Genomic DNA, 25,983 nt, shown 5'->3' with positions numbered 1-25,983 from the left:
TCAATGATACTATATATCGAAGTAAATGGAATGTCCCTCTCTTCTTTTTGTTTGGGTATGAAAAGTTAAACATTATAACTCGAACTTGACTAAATGAAAGTCTTGATAGGAATATTATCTGATCATATTAAATATAACTTGTCTAGCTACAATTGGTCTTTCATGATACTACTCGATGATTCTATTACTGCACAACATATTGATGATACTAGGAGTTCCAACTCCAAAAATATTGTCATGTCATCTCCACTAAACGCAGATTAGTCGTCACGCTTTCCTGCATTTGCCATCATTGTAACTGGTATAACGCAGCTAAACTGAGCAGCTTCACCAAAATCATCTTGCAGCAAATGACTTACCACAGCAGGCATATTCATTGTCAGGGAATGTTCCGAGGCCCTGACATCCTAGAACAGTTTAGCCGTTTTATGCGCAAAAGTTGAGGCTTGGGTGGCACAGTAGGCAGGCTCCAGGATATAGGAGTAGTTTCCAGATGTGATGAAGAAATTGGCCAGCCCACAAGTCATGTAAACAGATCAGGGAATGACCACATTATGAACTTGGCAAAAATGTCCGACTCCAAGAACTCTATATGAGCAGCCCTTCCGATTATGGTATTCAAGTTCCTTCCTTGCAATGTTGTATCAAAGTTGACATCGCACCTCATGAACACTCGATGCTCAGATGACTGAGCACGTATCTGGTCCAAGCAATCATTCAGCATCTCCAGAAATACTTTTCCCTTTTTTGAGTTGTCCCCTGAAGATGCTTGACACATCTCGATTCTTGCAGAATGATATGGTACATAACCATCCTGAAAAAGACAGAATCAGACATCATGCGATGAGACTGGGAAAAAAAGGACCAGGATAATAAGAAAGATAATAATCTCAAAGAACTGCATGTCCTGTTTGAGACAGTTCTTTCGAGCATCCGCAGTGATGGCACCAGTTCTATTGACCAGACAGATACACCTCATCATAAAATTCTTAGAATCACCAAATTGCTTCATTTACAGCGCTTTTCTCAATTAATTCATTTCGAGCAAAGTATACTTAATGGTGGCGCGGACGACAACTACACGTTAAAAATATTCACTTTTCAGGATGAATGAGAAAATGCCAAGTCTCAATGAAAAGGGAAAACACAGTGGTCGCCTAATTGAAACAAGGTGTCCAGTTGAAACTAGCAACATGTAAAACATGCTCCAAATAAAATACCACATAAGAAACTGAAAGCGACGGTAACAAAAATGTCGCAATTACAAGATTGGTGTTTAAAACTGAAACTAGCAAACAGGTTAGCAGTAACGAATAAAGGATTTATGGCATAGAGATGTGTTTCTCTTTCTTTTTATGTTTAAAAAGCTTTAAACAGACTGGAAGATACTAACACCAATACCCTGCATGCAAGGAATCCCGTCCAATAGAAATAAGTGTTCTCAGTTCTCACAACCAGTGAGGGTTGTGAATTAAGATATTCAATGAACTATCTTTGAGTACAGCACATAAGGGGGTTTCATGACACCACATTTTATGGTAAATATAGCACATAGGATGACCTCACCCAACTAATACAAGAAAAAGGAAATACAGCCAAGCATTCATACTGTGGTTAATTCAAACGAAAATTATCTTTTGGAAAGTTAAAAACTCTTAAGGAAATGGGAGGCAGTGGAGGTCGACAGCACGACGAGGCTCGTGGGGAAGGGTCAAGGTGCTGAAGTTTTTTGCATAACAGTGGAGATGAGAGTGAGTGTGCGTCCGTAATAATTCTATTACCAATCAAACTATGAGCAACTCTTGATCCACCAAGAACCATATGAAGAAGTGAAATAAAAGAAAACGCAGTTCTGGAAGCTATTCAAGTACACACTCAATCAGATGTTAAATAGTTTTATGCCATTCCAGGTCTCGTGTGTCAAAAAACAGATGATTTTGTGATTTGCGCTTAAATTTGCAGGTTTCCCTATATCATAGAAAGAACGAATGCACTTCATAATATTTCAAAAAATTATTCTCTACACAAAATCTGACATAAGAGCACCATACTCTTGGTTCAAGCAATTAATTTCAGTGATATGAGGAGATATTACACAGAAGCCAAGCTTGTTAAGCTTAGTCTAGAATTCCACATGAATATAAGGGCCATGGATAATGACTAAAATTCTTTTAAAGAAAATTATGTTTCAATAAGAAACTCCCAATGCAAAGCGAACGCGTCGCTTAAAAGATTCGACAAGTGACTTTTGCCGATCATACTCGAAAAGAAATTCAACTTCTCTTCCTATTAAGAAAAAAATTATCTTTCTTCTGAGCCTGATAAACAACAACAACAACAACAACAACAAACCCAGTGTATTCCCACCTAGTGGGGTCTGGGGGGGTAAGATGTACGCAGTCCATACCTCTACCTCTGATGAAGTAGAAAGGCTGTTTCCGATAGACCCCCGGCTCAAGACACAAGATACCACACAAACACATAGTAAAGCACAGAAGCAGATTACATATCATAAATACGGCACCCATAAGTAATATAAAACAGAGAAAGCAAAGGAAAGCACACAGATTCGTAATAAAACATGGAACACGGAAGACGGAATCATAACAGGAATAAAACCCCCTCCAAGTAATTCCCTACACTAGCGACCCAAACTGGCCCTAATCCTCTGCCGAAATTCGCGCCCTCCAGACCTTCCTATCTAGGGTCATGTCCTCGGTGAGCTGTAACTGTTCCATGTCCCGCCTAATCACCTCGCCCCAGTACTTCTTCGGTCTACCCCTACCCCGCCTAAAACCATCCAACGCTAGCCTCTCGCACCTACGGACCGGGGCATCTATGCCCCTCCTCTTCACGTGTCCGAACCATCTCAATCGTGCTTCCCGCATCTTGCACTCCACTGAAGTCACACCAACCTTCTCCCGGATAGTCTCATTCCGAACTCTATCCCCTCTAGTCAGTCCACACATCCAGCGCAACATCCTCATTTCTGCCACCTTCATTTTCTGGATGTGGGAGTTCTTAACTGGCCAACACTCCGCTCCATACAACAAGGCCGGACGGACTACCACCCTGTAGAATTTGCCTTTAAGCTTGGGCGACACCTTCTTATCACACAGCACCCCCGACGCGAGTTTCCACTTCATCCATCCCGCCCCAATACGATGCGAGACATCCTCGTCAATCTCACCGTTACTCTGGATCACGGACCCAAGATACTTGAACTTATCCCTCTTACATACCTCCTGTGCTTCCAGCTTCACTACTACCTCATTCTCCCGCCTCACGTCATTAAACTTGCATTCCACATACTCTGTCTTGCTTCTGCTCACCCTGAACCCTTTAGACTCAAGAGTTTGCCTCCACACCTCTAATTTGTCACTCACACCCCCTCGAGTCTCATCTATTAGCACTACATCGTCTGCAAAAAGCATACACCACGGCACCTCCCCTTGAATGTGCCGCGTCAACACATCCATCACCAACGCAAACAAAAAGGGACTAAGAGTAGATCCCTGGTGCAATCCTGTCAGGACAGTGAAATGCTCTGAGTCTCCTCCCGCCGTCCTCACCTGGGTTTTCGCTCCATCATACATATCCTTAATCACTCTGGTATATGCCAGCGGTACTCCACTCACCTCCAAGCATCTCCAAAGCACCTCCCTAGGGACTTTGTCGTATGCCTTCTCCAGATCGATAAACACCATGTGCAGATCCTTCTTCCGCTCCCTATACTGCTCCACCAACCTCCGCACCAGGTGGATTGCCTCCGTCGTCGAGCGGCCGAGCATAAATCCGAACTGGTTTTCCGAAATAGACACTATCCGTCTCAGCCTCACCTCGACCACTCTCTCCCAGATCTTCATAGAGTGACTCAATAACTTAATCCCCTATAGTTATTGCAACTCTGAATGTCCCCTTTATTCTTATAGAGAGGGACCATGGTACTCCACCTCCACGCCTCGGGCATCTTTGCCGTCCTGAAGATTTCATTAAACAATCCAGTCAACCACCTTACACCAGCCTCTCCAACGAACTTCCAAAACTCCACCGGTATCTCATCCGGCCCCGTCGCCCTACCCCTTCGCATCCTGCGGACAGCTCGTCTAACCTCTTCTACCTTAAAACGTCTACAATAGCTAAAATCCCGACACTCCTCTGAGTGCTCCAGTTCCCCTAACACAATAGCTTTATCCCCTTCGTCATTCAAGAGACTATGAAAATACGACTGCCATCTCTTCTTAATGTGGCCGTCCTCCACCAACACTCTACCGTCCTCCCCCTTAATGCACCTCACCTGATCGAGGTCACGACCCTTCCTCTCCCTAGCCTTAGCGAGTCTAAACAACTTTTTCTCCCCTCCTTTCTCCTGATAAACATCGTCCAAAATTACCTGACTAAAAATTTCTTAGCGCAATTCCTTTCCTTTTGCATATACCTAATATGTATACATATTTTTAACAACTGAGAAATCCTCGAAGTAGTGGTGCACGGTTGAAACTCAGTAGATAAGGGGCCCACACCTCTACCATTTTAAATACCAAACTTCTCATGAGGTTCAAACCTGTGATGTGTGCCTAATTCACACATCGCGTGTTGCACTCTTACCACATGACCAAAACCCTAGGGGCTGCAGACACCTAATACAATACAAATTCGTCTTTGATAAAGGACATTAATTCTCATACAGGGATCATTTCTCAAACCAAACTGTCCCATGATAATACACTCAACTTCAGGTCGAGAGCAACACATTCGAGAGCAAAAAGCTCCAAAGAGCTTATATTCCATAATCAGAAAGAACCATTGCGAGACTGTAAAAAACTCAAGCCAGCAAAAGAATATGATTAATACCTGAGGAGAAGATAATAAAATAATATTCCGGAAATTCTCCAAGGTCTTTTGCTGGAAAAACACAATTAGGAGTGTTAGTTCTTTTGCTAATAATCACAGTCACTTTAGCATTTTTTCAGATAGATAAGATCAAATTTGGCCTACTGAATATTTGAAATCTCTTTTTGAGCTATCAAATTTAAAAGAACTGATAGCAAAACTATTTTGGAATGGAGGCGTACTTAATTGATTGAATCAGAAAGATAACCACAAGCATGTCAGAAAAATAAGGAAAGTGGATATTCATCTGGATTTCATGACTAAGAGTGGTCAATCTTCTTATCACCCTTAACTCTAGCTATGAATTCCAACAAAAAAAAAAGGAATCAATTGGTGAAGCAGTCATTTTGACCACTTCACCAATACCCTCAACCAAATTAGTACTACTATATCTTATGGTACCTTGCAAAGGTTGTACAAGAACGTGTTCCGAATATCAGGATCATCTGTAAATGTAAGCTGATGTATGCACGGGGTGCCCTTGAGCTTCTTCAAGAGCCACAACCCAGAATTGAACAAAGAATTTGAACTGTACAGGTAACCTAGATGTGGACCAGATACAGAGACATACGTGTGAAGGAATCTGAGATATGGTTCCATGATGCTCTCTGCAAAAGAAGCACAAAATCTTAGAAATGTTGAAAGTTAGTCAAAGAAAACTGCTTAGATTACAGAGTACAAACCTGTTAAAGCTGTTCTTAATATGATGTTCCCAATGGAGTGTCCAACAAAGCTTAGCTTAATACTCTTCAAATTTCCAGATCTTGAGGCTTTGTCCATCTTCTTTTTTATGAAAGAAGTTACTTCTTGTGCCAGCCTTAAGCCCATTTCTCTAAAGTCTCCTGACGTTTTTTCTTCATTAACTTCTGACATAAGAAACTCTACCTTGGGGTCTATTAACAGCCACTGGTTCCGAACAAGGCGCAAGTCTAAATGATGTCCCTGCAATAAATGCTCTCCTCTTAGAGTTAGAATGATTATCAGCAAAATAATCAATAAAAACAGTTCATCACCACACTTGCAGTACAACCATAAAGAAGTACATTCTGTGATCCTAGCAAACCCTGAAGTCCCTCGACCATGTATCATGATAAAGACTGCATAGTAAAGATTTAGTTTCGGAATGCCTTGTATATCCGATACAGTTTATTCAGCATGTCAACCCTTCCTGTTGCATTGCCATTAATGAGGAGAGAGTCTGGTTACAAGCAGATTTCAAGAACATGACAGGCATTTGGTTCAAGCATGAACATTAAGATTTCCAAGAGACAACTTTGCAGGTTGACATGGAATAGGGTGCTCTTATTCACTTCAATGGTTGTTCAAACATGTTTTGCCAAAACTCAAATGATTTATATCAACTACTGTCATTTTTCTTAAGTCAAAAATGAAATTAATGAAATATACTTTGATCAAATTGTAACATAAGTTGAACAGAAAAACAAGTAAGCCGGGCTTTCACTCCAGGAACTAGCGGTACTTTCGGACAAACAAGAAAGACTCACGGATATACACAAAAAAGAAACAACAGGATTATTGATCTATTTGATGCTGAGAAGATCAACTTGCCTGGAATCCATGGACGAAAACCACAATCTTCAAAACACGACCATTTTGACCAGGGCTTTCGCCATGAATCTTTTTTGTGCCTTTAGAATGTGTCTCAACTAGCAAGTTATTTGCGTTTTTTGACTCCCGGTGTATGAAGTATGAATTTCCACTAGTTGACCGCAAAGGTGCATTAACAACACGCTCTACAATTACAATTGGGATGCGCGATGGATCTCCAAATATATGCATGTCTTGGATAGATCGACTGTTGATCTGCAATGAATCAACGCTAATTCATCAATCCATCACAGTGAAGATAAGTACACTGAGCATAAAATGTTAGATCGTACTAACCCTCATTTGTGCAATACTTCTCCTATGAAGCTCAGCTCGCATAGCTGCAGTCTGAGCAGGCTGCACAGAGCAGAATGACAGTTCAAGTTAAATACTGCACTAAAACATATAGAGTGATTCTCATCTTTAACAACCCAGACTTTGTGCATTATACATATAATGTTCAAAATGATAAAAAGGAAAAGTAACGATAAAGATTACAGCACATCAGAAGTGTAGATATGCTTACATCTTCTGATATCTTCCGCAGAACAGGTGCTCTCCCACGGGAACCATGGTAAGAAGAGCTATCAATGTCACTATTTATGTATTGGTGAGGCATCTCAACTTTAGAATGAACCATCCATATTGACCATTCAGCTCTTCGATCAATAGCCCATTGCTCGCGCAGAAAATCCATAATTGATGTCTTATGAGTCCTAAAGAGAAATCAAGAACCAATTTAAGATCTCAAGAAACAGCAGTACAGCACTAACCATGATGAACCCTAGATACAAAAGATATTTAAGTGTGATCTTGTTCATGGAAACAGACTAACTGTGCTGCTGATGCATTGACTGGTACCCAAGGCTCAAAATGAGATAGTCGTCTTTCTTTCAGTTTACTAAATACGTATTACTTATCCAAATGATGCATTAATCTGCAATTTCTGAGGGGAAAAATAACATAAGCTCACTGAGTACAGTCACGTAAATGTAAATGGAAACAAACCTGTGAAACCTCATAAACATACTCCACAAGTAAAAGACTTGGTCGCCAAGGGAATGATACAATTGGAGTAATTCATCCTTAGACTGAAACAGGAGAACTCCATCTTCTCGTTTCTGCTTAAGAACAAAAAGATTAAGAATTAATAAGGTATAGAAGGCAGTCCTCCCTCAGTCCCAGCTCCCAAGTTAATATCTAACCTATTATGTAGGAATATTGAAAAAAGATAAGCACTTTTCACAAAAAGGGAAGTTCCAACAACACAACATACCCAGTGAACTCCCACCGAAAAGGGAAGTTATAATTTTATAAATAAAAACATACAACATAATTCATAGCAACGCACAGTCAAAGTGGGATACTAAATATTTTTTCTTTAAGAAAGCAAAGTTGGATATTAAATTTTAAGGCGCACCAAGATCAATATTAACGTAATGAAAATCAGAACAAGTTTCTGTAGTATGGGAATAAAACCTTGGTGCCATTCGGTATCTTGGTGGGCACTTCTCTTGCACCCTTGTCGTTCTTCAAGTCTGTGTCTGCACTTAGAGGAAATTGGGATCCTTGTTTATCACCGAACTTGGAAGTAAAATCAGTAAAATCAATAGACTGATTTATAGCCTTGCTAATTTTTTGTAGCTCCTCAATAAGTATGTCACGTGCACTTGACAGGGCTTTAATAAGCATTTCCTGTTACAAGATATGATAAGAAAATGATGGAGAACGACATAATAAGTATGACAAGGCAAATGAATCTTCGATGTCACACATGATCGAAAAAAAGGAATTCCCTCCATTTCAATTTATGTGGCAAGGTTTGAATAGGCACAGAGTTTAAGAAAGAGCCAAGAACTTTTGAAACATGTGGTTATAACCATGCTACTTCCTCCGTTCACTTTTACCTGTATACTATTCCAAAAATAGATTTTCACTTTACTTGTCACTTTAGCATATCAAAAGAGATAATTATTTTTTTCCATGTTTTACCCTTTTCTCTTTACTTGTCACTTTTAGCATATCAAGAAAAGATAATTATTTTTTTACATGCTTTACCCTTAGCATTAATTACATACTCTCCAAATCATTTTCCAATATCTAATACTAAACATCAATAAATAGGGGTAGTGTCGAAAAATAGTGATGTCAATCATTATTTTCGTAATTTGCATGCCAAGTCCAAATGTGACAAGTAAAAGTGAACCGAGGGAGTATAAGAAGACAAAGTGACAAAGCTTGAAGAAGGTGAAGCGAGTCTAGAGTAGCAGTCTATTACGTTTCTTCATTCCTTTCGTAGCACCGAGCAAAATCGGAAAGCTAGAGCCAACAGTGCGACAGAGAGCCCTACACGTGGATTAGCTTCCTAGCTGAATTATTTAGAACGCACTCACCAAAAGAAAACAAGCAGAAAACAAAATTTTCCCCAATCAATACTCAATTTGAAAGACAGTAGTTTTTCTAGAAAAAGAAAAGGGCAAGACCAACTCACTTTCGAATTCACACTCCACCTTACACTCTTATGCCCTTTTTATATGGCTGGTGTGTGGTTGACATAATGGGCACTGGGAAGTTCAACAAACAGAAGTTACATTTTAATGAGAGAGACTGCTTTAGTATATTAAAATATTTGCACTAAATTATCGAAGATCCTTAAGTTCCTGAATGATATCAACCGCACATGCCCCGACAGTTCAGCTCCCTGGCTAAAAGAATGCAGGGCTCAAAGAATCTTAGGGCTTGTTTAGTTGGGAAACAAGTTATCCGGGGATCATTTGGGATTGTTATCTCACCCTCAATGTGGGATAAAAATTGCACTACAATTGAGAAATAACTAATCCCGGGATAAATTATCCCGCGATTTTATCCCAACCAAATACGGAATAAACTCATCCTAAAATTAATCCCGGGATTAGTTACCATAAAGGGACCAAGATGGAATATTTTGAGTGCAAATTCAATGAGGGGTCAAATGAGGCTGACATGGTAGTGAAGCTTGATAACCAGGTCATTCATAAGAGATAGTTTCAAGTATTTTGGGTATATGCTTCAGGAAATTGAGAGATTGACGAAGATGTCACACACCGTATTGGTGTAGGATGGATGAAATGGAGGGTTGCATCCGGAGTCTTGCATGATAAGAAGGTGCATCCTAAACTTAAAAGACAATTTTTATAGGGTGCCGGCTAGACCCGCTATGTGTATGAGGAGTGTCGGCCAGTCAAGAACTCTCAAACCCAAAAGATGAAGGTGACGAAAATTAAGATGTTGCGATGGTATGTGTAGGTTTACATCTATGATTGACTCAGTCCCATTGGAGTAGACATTGGTACACCAAAAACAAAACAACAAAACACATTTAAGCTTGACTTCCTGTAGGTTGGTTTCCCTATTCTCAAAGCACCTATCATTTCTCTCTCTCTCCATATATACAAGCAGGGATCATCCTTTATCTTTCTTTCTTTGTAGCCCCAACTCCAACCTCCTCCCAACTCAATAGAGTCTCATCAATCTTACTAGGCATACTCCAGGAAATGCCTTCGAGATTAAGGAAAATCTGTCACAGCTGGTCAATGAAATTGCAGTGTAAGAAGAGGTGTCTCACTGTCTTTGTATCCTTGCCGCATAAGGAGTACCTGTTTCATAGAGAGATACCTCTCTTAGCCACATTATCTAATGTCAAAACTTGCTAGCAGACAAGTAAAGCGTGCCACTTTATGTGGCACTTTGATTCTCTAGATACGCTTCCAAGGCCATTTGAAGACTTGATTATCACTAAAACTTGCCGGTTTATATCCTTCTTTTAGCTAGTATCTACCTTTGTTGTGCCCTGCCACCATAAATAATCCTCACCCGTGACTTCGATGGAAGTGAAGATGTGGGAAACAACGTTGAGATATTTCGTGCATGTGATGTGGAGGAGCACGGATGCCCCACTAAGGAGGTGTGAGAGGTAGGCTATGGATGAATTTAGGCGTGCTAGAGGTAGACCGAAGAAATATTGATGGGATATGATTAGACATGACATAGAGCAGTTACAGCTTACCAAGGACATAACCCTAGATAGGAAGGTGTGGAGGGCGCGAATTAGGTAGAAGGTTTGTAGGCAGGAGTGTGTCCTTGCTAGTAGGTCGAAGTGCTTTGTGTTGTTATCCGTGCCAGTAGTCGTAGTGTTATGCTTGTAGTGTCTTGGCCTTGGAGTTTTGAGGTTATTTGATGTAGTTTTGGATAGTTTCTGGTATTATCTGTTGTCTGGTTATTACCTATAGTTTCTTTGTTCTTATATAATGCCTTTTCTATACTATTTTTTGTCTTGAGCTAGAGGTCTATCGGAAACAACCTCTCTACCTCATCCTGAGGTAGTGGTATGGCCTGCGTACACTTTATCTTCCCCATACCGCACTTCGTGGGAATATATTGGGCATGTTGTTGTCGTATTAGTTATCCCTTATCCCTCGTACCAAATGAGCCTCTATGTTATTGAGTTCTTTATTGATGTGCAGCTGAAAGAATCTTATGTCATTTAACATTTACTATTCTGAAATTGATAAGAAGCTAGACTTAATTCATTCGTGAAAATCCCTCTTGCTTACATCCTTTTCCTATAGAGTCTACTGCATCAACTAGTTCCTACATTTCTTTTTTTCTTTCTCTATAAAGGGGGTCTGCCCGCCAGCTTGCATGCATCACGACTATTCCACCCAATAACTCTTTCCACCAAGGCTGCTTAATCAGAAGGAAAGACATCACCTAGTTTTTCTTGTTGTTTTTTTGCATCGGGGAAATGAACCTGAGACCTCATGGTTCTATAACCCCACTTCATTGACCAGTAGAACAGACCCTTGGGTGCCCTATATTCTGTTTTATCTTGAAATTATATTCATTACCTGATGTGCCATCACAAAGGTTGTCTTTACTTACTGAAATTCATTGAAAAGCAAGCAGAATAAACAGCAGAATATTCAAGGAACAGATCAATAATTTCCATTCAGCTACCATGATTTCTTACTAAGGTTCAAATGTAAAGCAGAATAATTGAAAAGCAAGCAACTTGATGCTTAAAATGATCCAAGATCACAAAATCAAGGAAGCATATTAAAAGAGGATCTCCTTTACATTTTTCACCAGTGCACTGGTATATTGGCCTTACTTTTAAAAGTTATACATAATTAATGGTGAATAAGAGGCGTTGGAATCTGAACTCAGAAATCCAAAGTCAGGAAGAGCACATACTTGTTTTGCCTGATCATAATCTTCATTATCATAATCTTCATCCACACGAGGCTCGCTGAAAAGTTCGGTGTAAATGTAGTTACTACCATCTTATAATAATGATATATGGCACTCAAATTAAACAGCAACAACATGAAACAGATATAACTCTGGTATGATCTCATTAATGTACTCATTTAACAGTAAAGGATTGGAATCTTCGACAAACCTTGATACCTTCTGTGAGGAGGTGTAAACATCACCTTTCAAAAGGCTGATGTGCACACTCACATCGACCAGTACTGCATGAAAAACATCAAAATGTACAGGACAATAAGAGTGTAACCCTAGAAGAGCTTTGGATGGAAGACGAAATTCATGGACTGCAGCAGGAGAAGCATCCAGGGAAGACTGCAGACTAATCCTACAGAGAAAGTTATACAGTAGTCAGTTACTGATCAGGAGGGCAAAGTATATCTGCATTTTACTTTTATCTAGTAAATACTAGAATCAAAACTTGTTTGTGAATTATTTCTTGATGCAACTGCAGAAAACACAGATCAAAAAAATCAACTAACCCGTTCTCCATTATAGGTGCATAGAAAAGCTCAAATTTCAGAATGACACCAGATGTCGATGGGTCCTGCTAATTTTGAAGTACATGTTAGTAGGTGAGATTAAGAAGAGGAAATATTGGTTCCATATAACTTATATGTCTGAAATGTTCTTTATAAAAATATATATATATATATATATATATATATATATATATATGTCTGAAATTTTGAACAATGTGTGTGCATTGATACACCTTTGATGGGTGAATGTGGAGGAGAAGGTGGCAGGGCGAAATTACATATGGGGGTTAAGGTCAAGAGAGATCACCTCACGTTTGTTGAGAGACAAGTTGAAGGAGACCATCATGGAGAGAAGAATATCCTGCCTTGCATATTTGATTCGAAAAGGCTGTGTGGAGAAACTATGATCTGTATCATCAATCCTCCATACTCCATATACATCTTCGGAACCCAAATCAGGAGCTGAAACCCAAACAAAGGTATTACTCAAGAGACAAGTTCTCTCATTACTGCAAAAGCTATATCATATTATCAATGGTATGCTTTTTATGTGTGTGCCCAAGCAGGGGCATCTACAAACACGAATTTCCCTTGCTGTCCTCTCTTTAACCCAAAAATTAACTATAAATGAGGACAAACTGTCAATATAACGTAATCTAGTTTATTGCAACTCATGTTCCTCCCTTTTCACCTTTCTACTTCTTCGGAGGTAGTGGTATGGACTGCGTACACTTTACCCTCCCCAGACCCCACTATGTGGGAATATACTGGGTTTGTTGTTGTTGTTGTTGTTGTATCTCCCTCCCTTTTCAATTTAAGATCTCTTTTCATAGAGCTCATGTGATTGTTTCCCTTCTCCTTAAGAGAGTTGAAGACAAATTACGACCATTAAGTGTTTACAAATTTCTAGTGATAACAGCAAGAAGAAACAGATTTTTTTAATAAAAAAAGTGCGTGCAAATCTATTGGTTAATTTTTCAAAACTAGCAATCAACCATGAGCCTATACATGAATTGCCAACAAAGGTTACATTCTGTCCACTACCCTGGTCAAATCTGAAGAAAATCTGCATTTAGCCAGACAATTCACAACAAGAACTGATTTAGCAGCAGAGTGATTGACTTAGGTTGCATAGATTTCTAGGATGCTTGATTGCATAATTATTCTGAAATAATAGTGGCCATCAACTTTGAGAATGAATGTCAATGTAAAGAGAACCAAGAAACATATATAAAAGTCAAACAATGAGACCAAGATCAAGGAGAGTCACAGAACAGGTCCACCAACTATTGTCTCTAGAACCTTGTAAACGACTAAAGGTTAGACTAACCACTAAACGAACTTTCTTAACGGTACAGCAAGTAATTTTTTCATTCCTTTGGCACCTTGGGCACACTTAAAAAGGAAGAATCATTTTTTTGTGAAGTTACAAAAGATAGATAAATCATAACCATATTCGAGAGAAGGTGGAGTGGCTTCGGTGGTGGAAGACAAGATGCGGGAAGTGAGGTTGTGTTGGTTCGGACATGTGATGAGGAGGTGCACGGATGCTCCAATACGGAGGTGTGAGAGGCTGGCTATGAATGGTTTTAGGCGGGGTAAAAGTAGGCTGAAGAAATATTGGAGGGAGGTGATTAAGCATGACATGGAGCGGTTACAACTTACGGAGGACATGACCCTTGATACGAAGGTGCGGAGACGGCAAATTACGGTAGATAGTTAGTGGGTAGGAGTGTGTCCGTAATAGTAGGGAGGAGTGCTTTGTTTGTATCTATGCCCTGTTTTGTTCGTAGTGTTCTGATGATATTTGTGATCTCAAATAAATAGTTTATAGTATTACTATGTCGGTCTTTTATTATCTAGCGGTGTGTTATCCCATTTTGTTGTTTATTTAATTACTTTTATGTTTTTTGTTTGTTATACTATTAGCTGTCCTGAACCAGGGGTCTATAGGAAATAGCTTCTCTACTTCATTGAGGTAGTGGTATCGACTGCGTACACTTTACCCTTCCCAGACCTCACTTTGTAGGAATACACTAGGTATGTTGTTGACAGCCATTGATTTTATGAACTACTGAAAAGGGAACAGGGAGTTCTCATTTCTCCAGAATGTGACTGACTGACTGGGTTTGTGTATTTATCTTGGTGGATTCCAATATTGATTTTTTGTGGATTGCAGCATTTCAATTATGACAGACTAGTGCACTAGTCAATATAATCTGCCACTCCAACTCGCACAAGGTAAGGAGTAAGGTCTGCGTACACCCCACCCTCGCCATAACCCACTTTGGGGTCACACTAGCTATGTTTTTGTGTAGTGCACTAGACAAGATATAACCTCTATCTTCCTTTTACTTAGTTTCACATATTATATCCTCTGAAATAATGTGTAACGAGTAACGACCAAAACTGCATTCTATGCTTGTAAACTTACTTTTCAGCAATAAAACAACAAAATAACAATCAAATGCACATAACATCATAAAGTTATCATAGCACATAAGACTACCACATCAGTTTATCATATTGCATAGCAAGATTCATAGTAATGGAACTTTAAGCATTTCAGAATATTGATTCCTCTAGTCTTTCCTCAAAGATGATATCATTCTCACTTCTGTACCCCACTGTTATTGACTGCAATATTTAAAAGTATCCTGCTTTTAGTAGCCTGCTGTATGGTTTGGCCATTTGTCATACTCAATAAGTTTACCTTCATACTGAACGACTCTGGATGGAGTTCCTAATAACCCATTATCACCATCTTCCCATCTCATTGTAATCTTAATCTGGTACCATCTACATATTTGGCAAAAATTGTAAGGCAACAGAAGTACAATAGCCAAATCACCAAAGGAGCAAGATAAAGAACTATGGAGCATGATATCCACATACCCTTGCTGGAACAAATCAAGATTGTGAAACCGGTGAATGTAGATGGAAATCTCATGCACAGCCTCCAACATTGGTTGTGTAGGCTTTCTTTTCTCAGACTTTGACTCGTAATAGGACTTGAGTAGTTGCAATTGCTGCTGCTGTGTTAGTGGTGAAAAAGGCGCAGGCTGCACATCAGCACTGTGCAGCCTCTTAGGGGTCACTGGTGTTCCTTTATTTAGACCAGCTATCATCCATCGAAGGCGCCGTAATATAACAGACATCTATTGAGGTCTCTAAAAATTTGCATCCCTCCAACTCCCTTCACCCAAGTATTAGCCCAATATATTTCCTCTCATAAACAAGATAATAACAAATCAAGATCTCAAACAGCTTGTAAAAAAACTAATCCTGCTCCAGCTGTCTAGGAACAAAGACCTACGCAGGGGATCCCTGTGTATATAAAGATTATCTGTTAAGAACACCTTCATTAAACCTGAAACCCACTTGGAGAGACTTTCGATAAGCAAAACAGCAGGCTCTAATAAGAAATATTAGCAGCAAGTTCATACTACCAGACATCAGAGAATAAAGAATTTGGCATGTCAAAAACTTCCCCAAACTACAAAGGAACAATTTAAGTCCTTCAGAAGAGTATTATATGTTAGAGATTATTCAAAGATCAAGCTAGGACATTTATTATACACACATAGAAAAGTTAAAAAGCTATCCACATTTACAACCCCGAAATAATAAAAGCCCATTCAAGTATACAACCACCACACATCAAATGCTTACTGACAGCTCAAGAAAATTCATGATGGCAAATATATCATGCACTCAGAAAATATAGAATGCAAAAAAATCTGAAAACCCCACTAAAACCCTTTGAACCCTCATCCTATTCTAATACAAAGTCTCCATCTTGGTACAAAAGAAAAATGATATTAGAAAGTAACATACCAAGTTAACTTAAAAATCATTTTGATTTAAAAAAAAAAAAAAAAAAAAACTCAACAGCATAAGCAAAAACCAAAATCCCCCACCACCCAAAACCCACAACTTTACATGTTGTTTTATTAGCAAAAATAGAAAATGACCAAGTCAATCTTATCAAAAAAATTGCCTCATAAAATCAATTAATTAACTTAAGAATGCGTATGCAAAAAAATAAGAAAAACCCACCTGCAGGCACTGATCCAATTAACGTTATGATAAACGAGGAAGAAACACCTAAAATGCAGTTTCTTGATTCCTCTTTTTTTAGCAACCAAACAGGGAATATAAGTAAGTCAACGATGCTTGAGCTGCAATAAAAGTTGATAGCTATTGATAGAATTAATAACGGCGGCGCGCGGCGGAGCTCGGCGGCGGAAGTGGTTGTTAACGGCGGTGATAGTTGCCGGAGTTAGAAAAAGGCGTGGAAAAAAAGAACAAATGAGATGTGAAACGAGAAATTGAATTTACCTGAGAAACGTGTACCTCGTTATTTTCATAAGAAATTCAACCTGAAAAACAGCTAATTTCCAATGACATTGAAATGACGGTCCTACCCCTGTTAAATGATCTCAATGAAAGGTTTTTTTTTTCTAAATGTGTAATTTCACAACTTTTTCAATAATGTATTTTATGCATAAGTTAAAATTCATAGCGGCGCAAAAGCTGAACCCTCTACGACATCTTGCATGATTAAATATTTCTCAATCTAATAATTTACTGCATACCCCTTTTATTTTTAAATAAATAAATTATTGAATTATTTTTTAATATTTAAAATAAATAAATTATTTATTTTTAAGACACGTATTAAAAATTAGTATTTTTAATTTTTATCTTTTTATTTAATAAGATACTTAAATACTTTACATTTTCTAAAAAAGTAATTTATGAATAATTAAAAGAATAATAGTGAAAAATGATCTATAATTTATGTTTATATCTTATAAGATTTTTCTGTCTTACCCTAATAATTTAATTATTTTAAAATGAAGGGAGTAGTTATCTATGATATCTCTCAATTCAATTCGTTTTTCTGTTTTATAGTATTAGTTTTTTTTTTTCATCAGCAATATCTTTAATATATTTTACTCGTTGATTATGCTAACAGAATTAATTACTTATGTTTATTAGATTTGCAAAAAAAAAAATACTCCTGTATATTTATCTTATTTTTATTATCAAATATTATTTATTTTTTAAATTTAAATAATAATTTATAATAATTAAGGATCCTATAATAAAATTACGCTTTTATTAATTACTATTTCATTTCATTTTACTTGATCTCTATATTAAAAATAATTATTTAAATTTACTTATTCGATTCATGAGATCAAAAGAATTTTATTATATTTTTTCTTATCACATTTATTAGTATTAAATAACTACGTAAAGTAATAATCAAAATTTAGAGATTCAAAATATTATTAATAAAATTAATTTTGTATGATACAATTCTAATTAAAAAATTTAAAGATGTGTATCAAGTTAATAATGACGGTAAAATAAAATAAAGAGCGTATTTTTTACTTCTTCGTCCATCTTTACTTATGTATTTTGATATTCTAAAAATACTTGTTCAGTTTATAAAATTAATAGATAATTTAACTATTTTTTTAATTTTATTTTTAATATTAAATATGATACATTATTTTATAATCTTTAACATATGATGAAATTATTTTTATTATTTATAATATTTTAATTTTTATGCTAACAGAAACATAGATAAATAAATATAGACGTTGGGAGGTGGGAGTAGGAAATGTGTCCGGTTAAATGTGAACGAATGAACAAGGACTGTACTACTTTTTTTTTAAGTCAAACAAAACAGAGAGGAAGCATTAAAGATCCACTGTTAAACCAATTCATTAAAAACAACAAACTTGTCTCTTGTCTTTTGTCGCATAGATTCTTTATTACACATTCAAGACAGGATATTCTTATAATGATGATATTGTAATGAATACGTACTTTAGATCATATAAAATTTTTAATGTTGATTTTAAGTGTATGAAAAATATAAGCTTCACGTCATATAATACGTTATGGTGTGCTTAGAAATATGTATAAATAAAATAATATTATTAGTAAAAATTCACATATTGCGTCTGTGGTATTGGCATTCATTAGCTTTAAAGCAACACATTTTTTTTATACTTGAAAAATGATATTAGTAAAATATAATAATATTGACGGAGGTATTAATTTTAGAAAGTAAATTTAGATTAAAGACAACCAAGCGTTCATAATTTAAAAATTTTGGATTCATGACTGACATAATCGACTGTTTGAATTAAGGGATAGTCATAGTATTATTTTTTAATAAATATGTCACAACATCTCATGGAGTCATTATTGTCGAAAAAAATGATGTTACTCTGCTAGAGAAAGAAACAAGAGAGATAGATACACACCGAAGCTGTATTTGGATTAGATCTTGAAAGCATTAAGCATGCAACACACTTATTAGACTTTGAAAAGTCCACATGGATTGGCTTGAATGTGCAGAATTTTTCAGCTTGCAGATTTTCCAGATTTTCCAGCTTGCAGATTTTTCAGATTCCAGATTGAATGTTGATAATTGTATAGGAAGATTTTCTTGCATTATTGTACATTTTTTACTTGGGGACTTTAAAGGGTCAATAAATAGATGTCGTAAGGATTCATAGGAAGCAACACATAGTTGTAATTACTCAAGAAATACACCAGAAAACACACAGAAATACAAAAAGAAATTTTGCACCTATTTTCTGCTCAAGTTTTCTCATGGTATCAGAGCACCCTTAAGAAGCAATATAATTTTTTTTTTATAATCAATTCTAAATCCATCTTTGAACATGAGTACTTCCCCTTTCAATTCTTCTTCATCAACACCTGGCATCAACACCTGGCACAGAGGAAAATTCTGGCACAACAGCTTCTTTGCCAGTAGACTCTTGTCATCCTTATTTTTTGTCTGCATCTGATAACCCAGGGATGACATTATTGAATGTCACTTTTGATGGTTCTTGCTATGGATACTGGTGCAGGGGAGTTCTTATATCGCTTTCGGCTAAAAAAAAATTTGGATTTATTAATGAAAATTGCAGGTGTCCCGCTGAAGATTCACCTTTGTTTGATCAGTGGAAGAGATGCAATGACATGGTCATTACTTGATTCCTGAATTCCCTTAGCAGGGATATCTCTGAAAGCATGATCTACTCACAGACAGCTAGGAAGCTTTGGATTGAGCTTGAGGATAGCTATGGACATGGGGCACGACTTTTTCAACTGCAAAAGAAGCTCAATAACATCAGCCAAGGTACTAACGATGTAGCAAGCTATTTTACCAAACTTAAAAGAATCCGGGATCAACTGAAACTACTGAATACTTTTATGTTATGTAAATGTACCTGTGACCGTGGAGTCAAAACTCATAACATCAAAATGAATGAAGACCAACAACTAATACGGTTTTTAATGGGTCTTAATGATGCGTTTCTAGCGTGAGAGGGAACATACTTATGATAAAGCCTCTTTCTAGTACTGCCCAAGCCTATTCTATTATCTTACTTGAAGAATCACAAAGGGAAGTACATTCTAATCATAGTCTTGCTATTGAATCTTCTGGTTTCATGACTTCTGGACAAAAATGGACTCCATCTAGGAGTATAAATGACTATAGGGGTGCTAATCCATTAGGAAACACAGAAACTAAGAAGATAGATTTTTTTTTGCAAATATTGCAAAAAATCTGGTCACACCAAGGATGTTTGTTATAAACTTGTTGGGTATCCTGCACACTTCAAGTTCAACAAAGCGAGGAAAGGAAATTCTGCTAACTACCAGGCTAATGCAATTTTTGAGAAAGAAGGCAATGGAGCAAATACTATGACTAGTCTCCTTATCAACCAAGGTTTTTTCAAAGAACAGTGTGACAAACTGGTGCAAATGTTTCAAGATGTTCAACTAGGTTCCACAATATTAACTTCTGAGGCCAGTGCTAGTGTTAATCTGGCTGGTATGCATATAGCTTATCATGTATTTACTTTTTTTTTTTCAAAAACAACGTACCACACCTGGATTATAGACTCTGGCGCTTCACAACACATGACCTTTGACAAGTCTCTGTTGCACAACATATTGCCTCTGCCTTCTCCTATTTTAGTCACTTTACCAAATTCATTCAAGATTAAAGTAGACTATATAGGCAGTCTACATTTAACTCCGGATTTTGAACTTCACCATGTCCTTCTAGTTTCTGCATTCAAACATAACTTGTTATCAGTTTCTCAATTATGTACTCAATTTGATTACGATCTCATTTTTTCTAAAATAAATTATTTTATACAGGCTTTTTTTTTTTAAGAATAAGCAGGTACTAGGTGATATTGCAGCAGGGCTATATGTGATGAAGGATAACACACCCAATATGAAGTTCATTTTTCAAAAGTTTTCTAATCCAGCATCTTTAATTTCTAGTCCGGTGTCTTTAAATTCCTATCAAGAATCAATCTCATGTCTGTCTAAGCTCCTGCCTAATTCTATTCAGTCAGTTTGTCATGAGTCAATTAGTCCAGTTAGAGCTCAATCTTCCAGTGAAGTTATTAAAGTTGTTCCATCTTGTTTGCTTTCTACTTCAGCAATTCTATGGCATAATAGATTAGGTCATTTGCCTTTTCATGCAATGAAAAACATCAAGCAATTGCAATTAAATAAAATCGATAAAGTAGATTTTCCTTGTTCTATTTGTCCTATGGCCAGAAAATCAAACCCCCTTTCCTGACTAGTTTCATCACTACTAAAGGTTGTTTTGAGCTAATACACATAGACACTTGGGGACCTTATAAGACTCCCATTTATAAAGGAGAAAAATATTTCTTGACAATTGTAGATGACTTCTCAAGATGTACTTGGACCTTTTTTCTTTGCACCAAGTCAAGTGTTTTTCCTACTCTACAAACTTTTATATCTCATATTGAACGATAATTTTCCACAAAAATTAAAGTTGTGAGATCAGATGGTGCATTTGAGTTGGGAACGGGAAAGGTGCAAACAGATTTTTTTCAATCGAAAGGCATTTTACACCAAACCACTTGTACAGCTACACGACAACAAAATGGTGTGCTGGAAAGAAAGCATAAACACTTATTGAAAACATGTAGGGCCTTCTTGTTTCAATCTAATACTCCTAAAAGGTTTTGGGGTGATTGCTTGCTCACTGCCACTCATTTGATTAACAAATTTTCATCTTCTGTTCTTAAACAAAAATCTCCATACCAAGTCTTATTCAAAACTATTCCTAATTACTCTGTCTTAGAGCCTTTTGGATATTTGTGTTTCATTTCTACTCTTTATAGAAATAAGGACAAGCTTAGTCCTAGAGCCCTTCCTGGAGTTTTTCTAGGGTATCCTTTTGCAAAAAAAGGGGTACAAGGTTCTTGTTCTTCAAACAAATCAAGTCACAGTTTCTAGGGACCTCGAGTTTGTGGAACATGTTTTTCCTTTTGTTCAACCTAATCCCATTTCCAAGCTTTTCCCGGAGTCTTTACCCATTTCAGATGATGATACTTACTTGTCTAAAGAGTCCATACAACAAATTGATCTCAATCCTAGAAGTGTCTCTGATTTACATCCTACTCCTGATCAACTTTTTTCTAGCTCTCCATTAGGTTCTACAGTGTTACCCTCTGAACAAGATACCTTGCTGCGAAAATCACACAGGCAACATCAAAAGCCCAAGTACTTGTCAGATTATATTTGTGCAACAACTTATTCTATGTTTTCTCCTAATCCACCATTTTCTCCTTTATATTCAGCGTTTTTTTCTGCCTTAATAGAATCCAATCAGGTTCTCATAAATTTTATTTGTCAAATCACTGAACCATCATTATATGCACAAGCTATTATGCATCATGATTGGACCACTGCTATGGCTAAAGAATTTAATGCATTAGATTCTAATAGAACTTGAGATATTGTTGAATTACCACAGGGGAAGAAGGCATTACCTTGCAAATGGGTATACAAAGTGAAATTGAAATCTGATGGTTCTTTGAAAAGATTAAAGGCTCGATTAGTGATCCGACGGGATATACAAAGAGAATGCATCGATTATACAGAGACTTTTTTCCCCATAGTAAAAATCACTACAATCAGGTGCCTTTTATCAGTTGCTGTAAAGAAAGCTTGGAAAATTTATCAGCTTGATGTGAACAATGTGTTTCTCCATGGAGATCTTGATGAGGAGGTATATATGAAGTTTCCTCCTGGTTTGGCACCTTCTTCTTCTAATCATGGGTGCCATCTTCGTAAATCGTTGTATGGGTTGAAACAGGCTTCCTGCTAATGGTATGCTAGGTTGTCTTCTGTATTGAACACTCGAGGTTTCCATTCTTCACTCAATGACTACTCTCTTTTCTTCAAAGTAACAAGGAACCTCATTACTCTTTTAGTTGTATATGTCGACGATATATTAATCACCGGCAATGATACAGCGAAAATAAGTGAAATTAAAAAATTGTTAAATTCTGAATTCAAGATCAAAGATTTAGGTGAGGCACATTACTTTTGGGGAATGGAATTGGTGCGAGAGAAATCTGGAATGATCATTACCCAGGAAAAATTTGCAATAGAGCTCCTCACTGAGTTTGATTGTTTGGGATCTCAGTCTGTGTCTACTCTATTGGATCCAAGTCTTAAGCTTTCCACTACCTCTGGTGAGCCTCTCAGTGATCCGACATTTTAACGACGGCTCTTGAGAAAGCTGAATTTTTTAGCAAATACTCGTTCTGGTCACCTTCAAGCTGCTTATCATGTTTTGAGATACCTGAGTAAAGATCCAGGTCTAAGGGCTCTTCTTATCTCCAGATTCTTCATTCCAAATTCAAGCATTTTGCGATTTCGATTGGTTTTTTTAAAGTCTTAGGGGCTGCCCTATCTCTTGGAAATCAAAAAAGCAGCCTAGCGTAGCTCTTTCTTCTGCAGAAGCTGAGTACCGATCTATGCGTCGCCTTGTCGCTGAAATCACCTGGGTTGTTCATCTCCTTCAGGATTTGTTTGTAGCTCCTTCATTTTCGGTGCCCGTTAATTGTGATAGTCAGGCCGTGATACATATTGCCAAGAATCCCGTTTCTCACGAACGAACCAAGCACATTGAGCTTGATTGCCATTTCGTTCGGGAAAAACTTCTTGATGGGTTGATTTCATTATCTTTTGTTCCTTCTTCATCTCAATTAGCTGACTTATTTACCAAAGCTGTAGCAGGGCCACTTCATAGATTTCTTTTGCACAAGTTGAGTGTCCTATCTCCGGCCATCAACTTAAGAGGGGGTGTCGCCGAAAAAAAATGATATTACTCTGCCAGAGAAAGAAACAAGGGAGATAGATACACACTGAAATTGTATTTGGATTAGAGCTTGAAAGCACTAAGCATGCAACACACTTATTAGACTTTGAAAAGTCCAGATGGGTTGGCTTGAATGTGCAGAATTTTCCAGCTTGCAGATTTTCCAGATTCTAGCTTGCATGTTGACAATTGTATAGGAAGATTTTCTTGCATTGTTGTACATTTTTGACTTAGGGACTTCAAAGGGTCTATAAATAGATGTAGTAAGGTTTCATAGGAAGCAACACATATTTGTAATTACTCAAGAAATACACCAGAAAACACACAGAAATACAAAAAGAAATTTTGCATCTATTTTCTGCTCAAGTTTTCTTGGTCATTAGATTGAATGAGAAACGAGATGATCATTAATTTAGAGAGACATTTCTAGTGTTCATGACAAACTTAAGGAGTATAACCTTAGTCTAAATCTTAGTAGTTTTGTCGTTGACGAATATGGGGACTTTAAGATATGGTTAATAGAGATTTAAAATTGAATAAAATTTAGCGTAAGTTGGAAACTAAATGGGCATCAGCAAAGCTTTATATCTGCATTTTTTTTCGTGGTTTTTTCCCCTTCTTTGCACTTATCTACCAAGTTTAAGAGTTGAATCACAAGAATACAATGTACATTGGTGTACAAAAATTGTTTTAAATTATTCTCTTTTAGTAACAATGAATTTTCATTCCAGATCAGCTTGGACATATAACAAAACCATTTAGCATTTTCGGCTCTGCAAGCGAGGGTAATCAAGCATTAGTGTGTTCGGTACTAAGTAAGATGTTTTTATGAATAATTTTATTTTTTTTTAAATATGATTTTTCTTACTTATTTTTTAATTTTCGATAAGTAAGTAAGAAAATATTATCTCAAAAACATTTATACATACAACAGCAATAAACTCAGTGTAATCCCACCAAGTGGGGGTCTGGGGAGGGTAAAATGTACGCAATTCATACGAAGTAGAGAGGCTGTTTTCGATAGATCCGGGCTCAAGATAATGATGGTTAACAAGGTCATAATAATACATGAAGCAGAATGGATGGTATAACCAAAATAAGGAATGAAAGATAATAAAAATAGAGCTAAGGGAGCCACGAAAATAAGAGCAATATGAAATTTAAAAAACAGGAAATAAGAAATAACCCCCTAGTATAAACCATACACTAGCGTCTTCTACCAGTGGACACAGTCGTAAGTTTACTAACCCAGCTACACCAGAGCTTCCTAACTACTAGTTACAACCCACACACTTTTTCAAAATATTATCAATCGAATATGAAAAAAATGAAGAAAGTAATTTCAGTCGTACCGAATACATCTTTAATAATATTATCAATTGAATATGAAAAAAACGAAGAAAATATTTTCAGTCGTACTGAATACACCCTTAATCTTTTTTGTCCGATAATTTTTTTCATATATTTTCTAACAAAAAAATGGCCATGGTGAGTGAACAAGTAGAAGAAAATGTTGCAACATTTTTGTGAAATATAAAGGTGGTACAAGGACGGTAAGGGTAAAAAAAGGTTTAAATTTGAATATGTGCGTAATGGGAGGTGTGAAAATTATGTCATCTCTTGCATTATATGAAATCACAAATTGTAATTTGTACTTAGGATTAAATTTATATTTATTACCAGCCACAAATCGTTTACGTTATAGGCTATAGAAGTTGATTTTTCACATTGTTTAGATATAAAAGTAGGCAAATATTTTTCTGAAACAAATAATTTCCTTATTCGTTTTTGATTTTGTAGGTAAGTAAATAATATTATGTAAAATATAATTTTGATAAATATTATTGGGTGTGGGGTATGACTATGGTGATAGTGGTGGAAGTGGGGTATAGGATGGGTTCATTAAGGGAATTCAAAAGTACACACATGAACTAACTGAAGGGATTCAATATATACAATATATGTCTAAAAAGTAATTTTAACCGTACATAAATAGTATAATTTTTCGCCGAAAAAGGTTATGAACCCCTGAATATATGCTAGATCTGTCACTAGATCGGTGGGATCAGGGATGGGGTGTTTTGAAGGGTGTTTCCGTTTGTACTTGTTGATCACCAAAATCAAGTATGATTTTGATCAAAAGAAAAGTTGTTCATGTAACTAATTTTACTTGTTTTAATCTATATCTATAATCTATATCTATATTTATATCTATAATATATTAAAAGTGTGAAACCTCTTAGAAAAGTGATTTGAATTTTTTGCGGTTCATTAAAATACTCTGCTTTAGACAAAATCATTTTTTCATCGTTTTCCTATTATTTAAGTAATATTAAATATTGACTATATTACCAAGAAGAGAAAACCTCTCCTCACAAAAATATAATTCCTTCTTCACTGTCTAAAAAACCTAATCATACCCAAAAAATAAAAAAAATTCCTTCCATAAAAAAAATAGTACTCAATAAACAACGCATTAACTATTATGGA

The 25,983-nt window shown here is 36.6% G+C and overlaps 1 protein-coding gene across 1 annotated transcript; it reads right to left on the bottom strand.

Moving 5' to 3' along the window:
- Nucleotides 1-102: 102 nt before the first annotated feature.
- On the bottom strand, nucleotides 103-16,645 carry LOC107862460 (protein FAM135B). The gene is made up of 16 exons (XM_016708051.2): nucleotides 16,350-16,645; nucleotides 15,186-15,617; nucleotides 15,004-15,089; nucleotides 12,598-12,752; nucleotides 12,291-12,355; nucleotides 11,942-12,136; nucleotides 11,734-11,788; nucleotides 7,981-8,196; nucleotides 7,510-7,622; nucleotides 7,028-7,217; nucleotides 6,799-6,858; nucleotides 6,463-6,717; nucleotides 5,577-5,835; nucleotides 5,296-5,501; nucleotides 4,855-4,905; nucleotides 103-814 (listed from the first exon to the last, which is right to left on the bottom strand). Exons 2-16 carry the CDS (start codon nucleotides 15,446-15,448, stop codon nucleotides 524-526), a joined length of 2,460 nt encoding a protein of 819 aa, XP_016563537.1. The 5' UTR covers nucleotides 15,449-15,617; nucleotides 16,350-16,645; the 3' UTR covers nucleotides 103-523.
- Nucleotides 16,646-25,983: the final 9,338 nt, after the last annotated feature.

The sequence above is a fragment of the Capsicum annuum genome, chromosome 3 (assembly GCF_002878395.1).
Source record: "Capsicum annuum cultivar UCD-10X-F1 chromosome 3, UCD10Xv1.1, whole genome shotgun sequence".
Lineage (NCBI taxonomy): Eukaryota > Viridiplantae > Streptophyta > Magnoliopsida > Solanales > Solanaceae > Capsicum > Capsicum annuum.
The sequence above is the reverse complement of the archived record's forward strand: the minus strand, read 5'-3'. Positions and strand labels throughout refer to the sequence as shown.

What these genes read in the sequence shown, in the direction of transcription:
- LOC107862460 (XM_016708051.2), bottom strand. Translation starts at nt 15,448, where the DNA reads ATGTCTGTTATATTACGGCGCCTTCGATGGATGATAGCTGGTCTAAAT. An exon ending in CTTGATTTGTTCCAGCAAGG is followed by an intron (nt 15,090 to 15,185) that starts GTATGTGGATAT and finishes CCAAATATGTAG; the next exon opens with ATGGTACCAGATTAAGATTA. An exon ending in TCCTCACAGAAGGTATCAAG is followed by an intron (nt 11,789 to 11,941) that starts GTTTGTCGAAGA and finishes CGAACTTTTCAG; the next exon opens with CGAGCCTCGTGTGGATGAAG.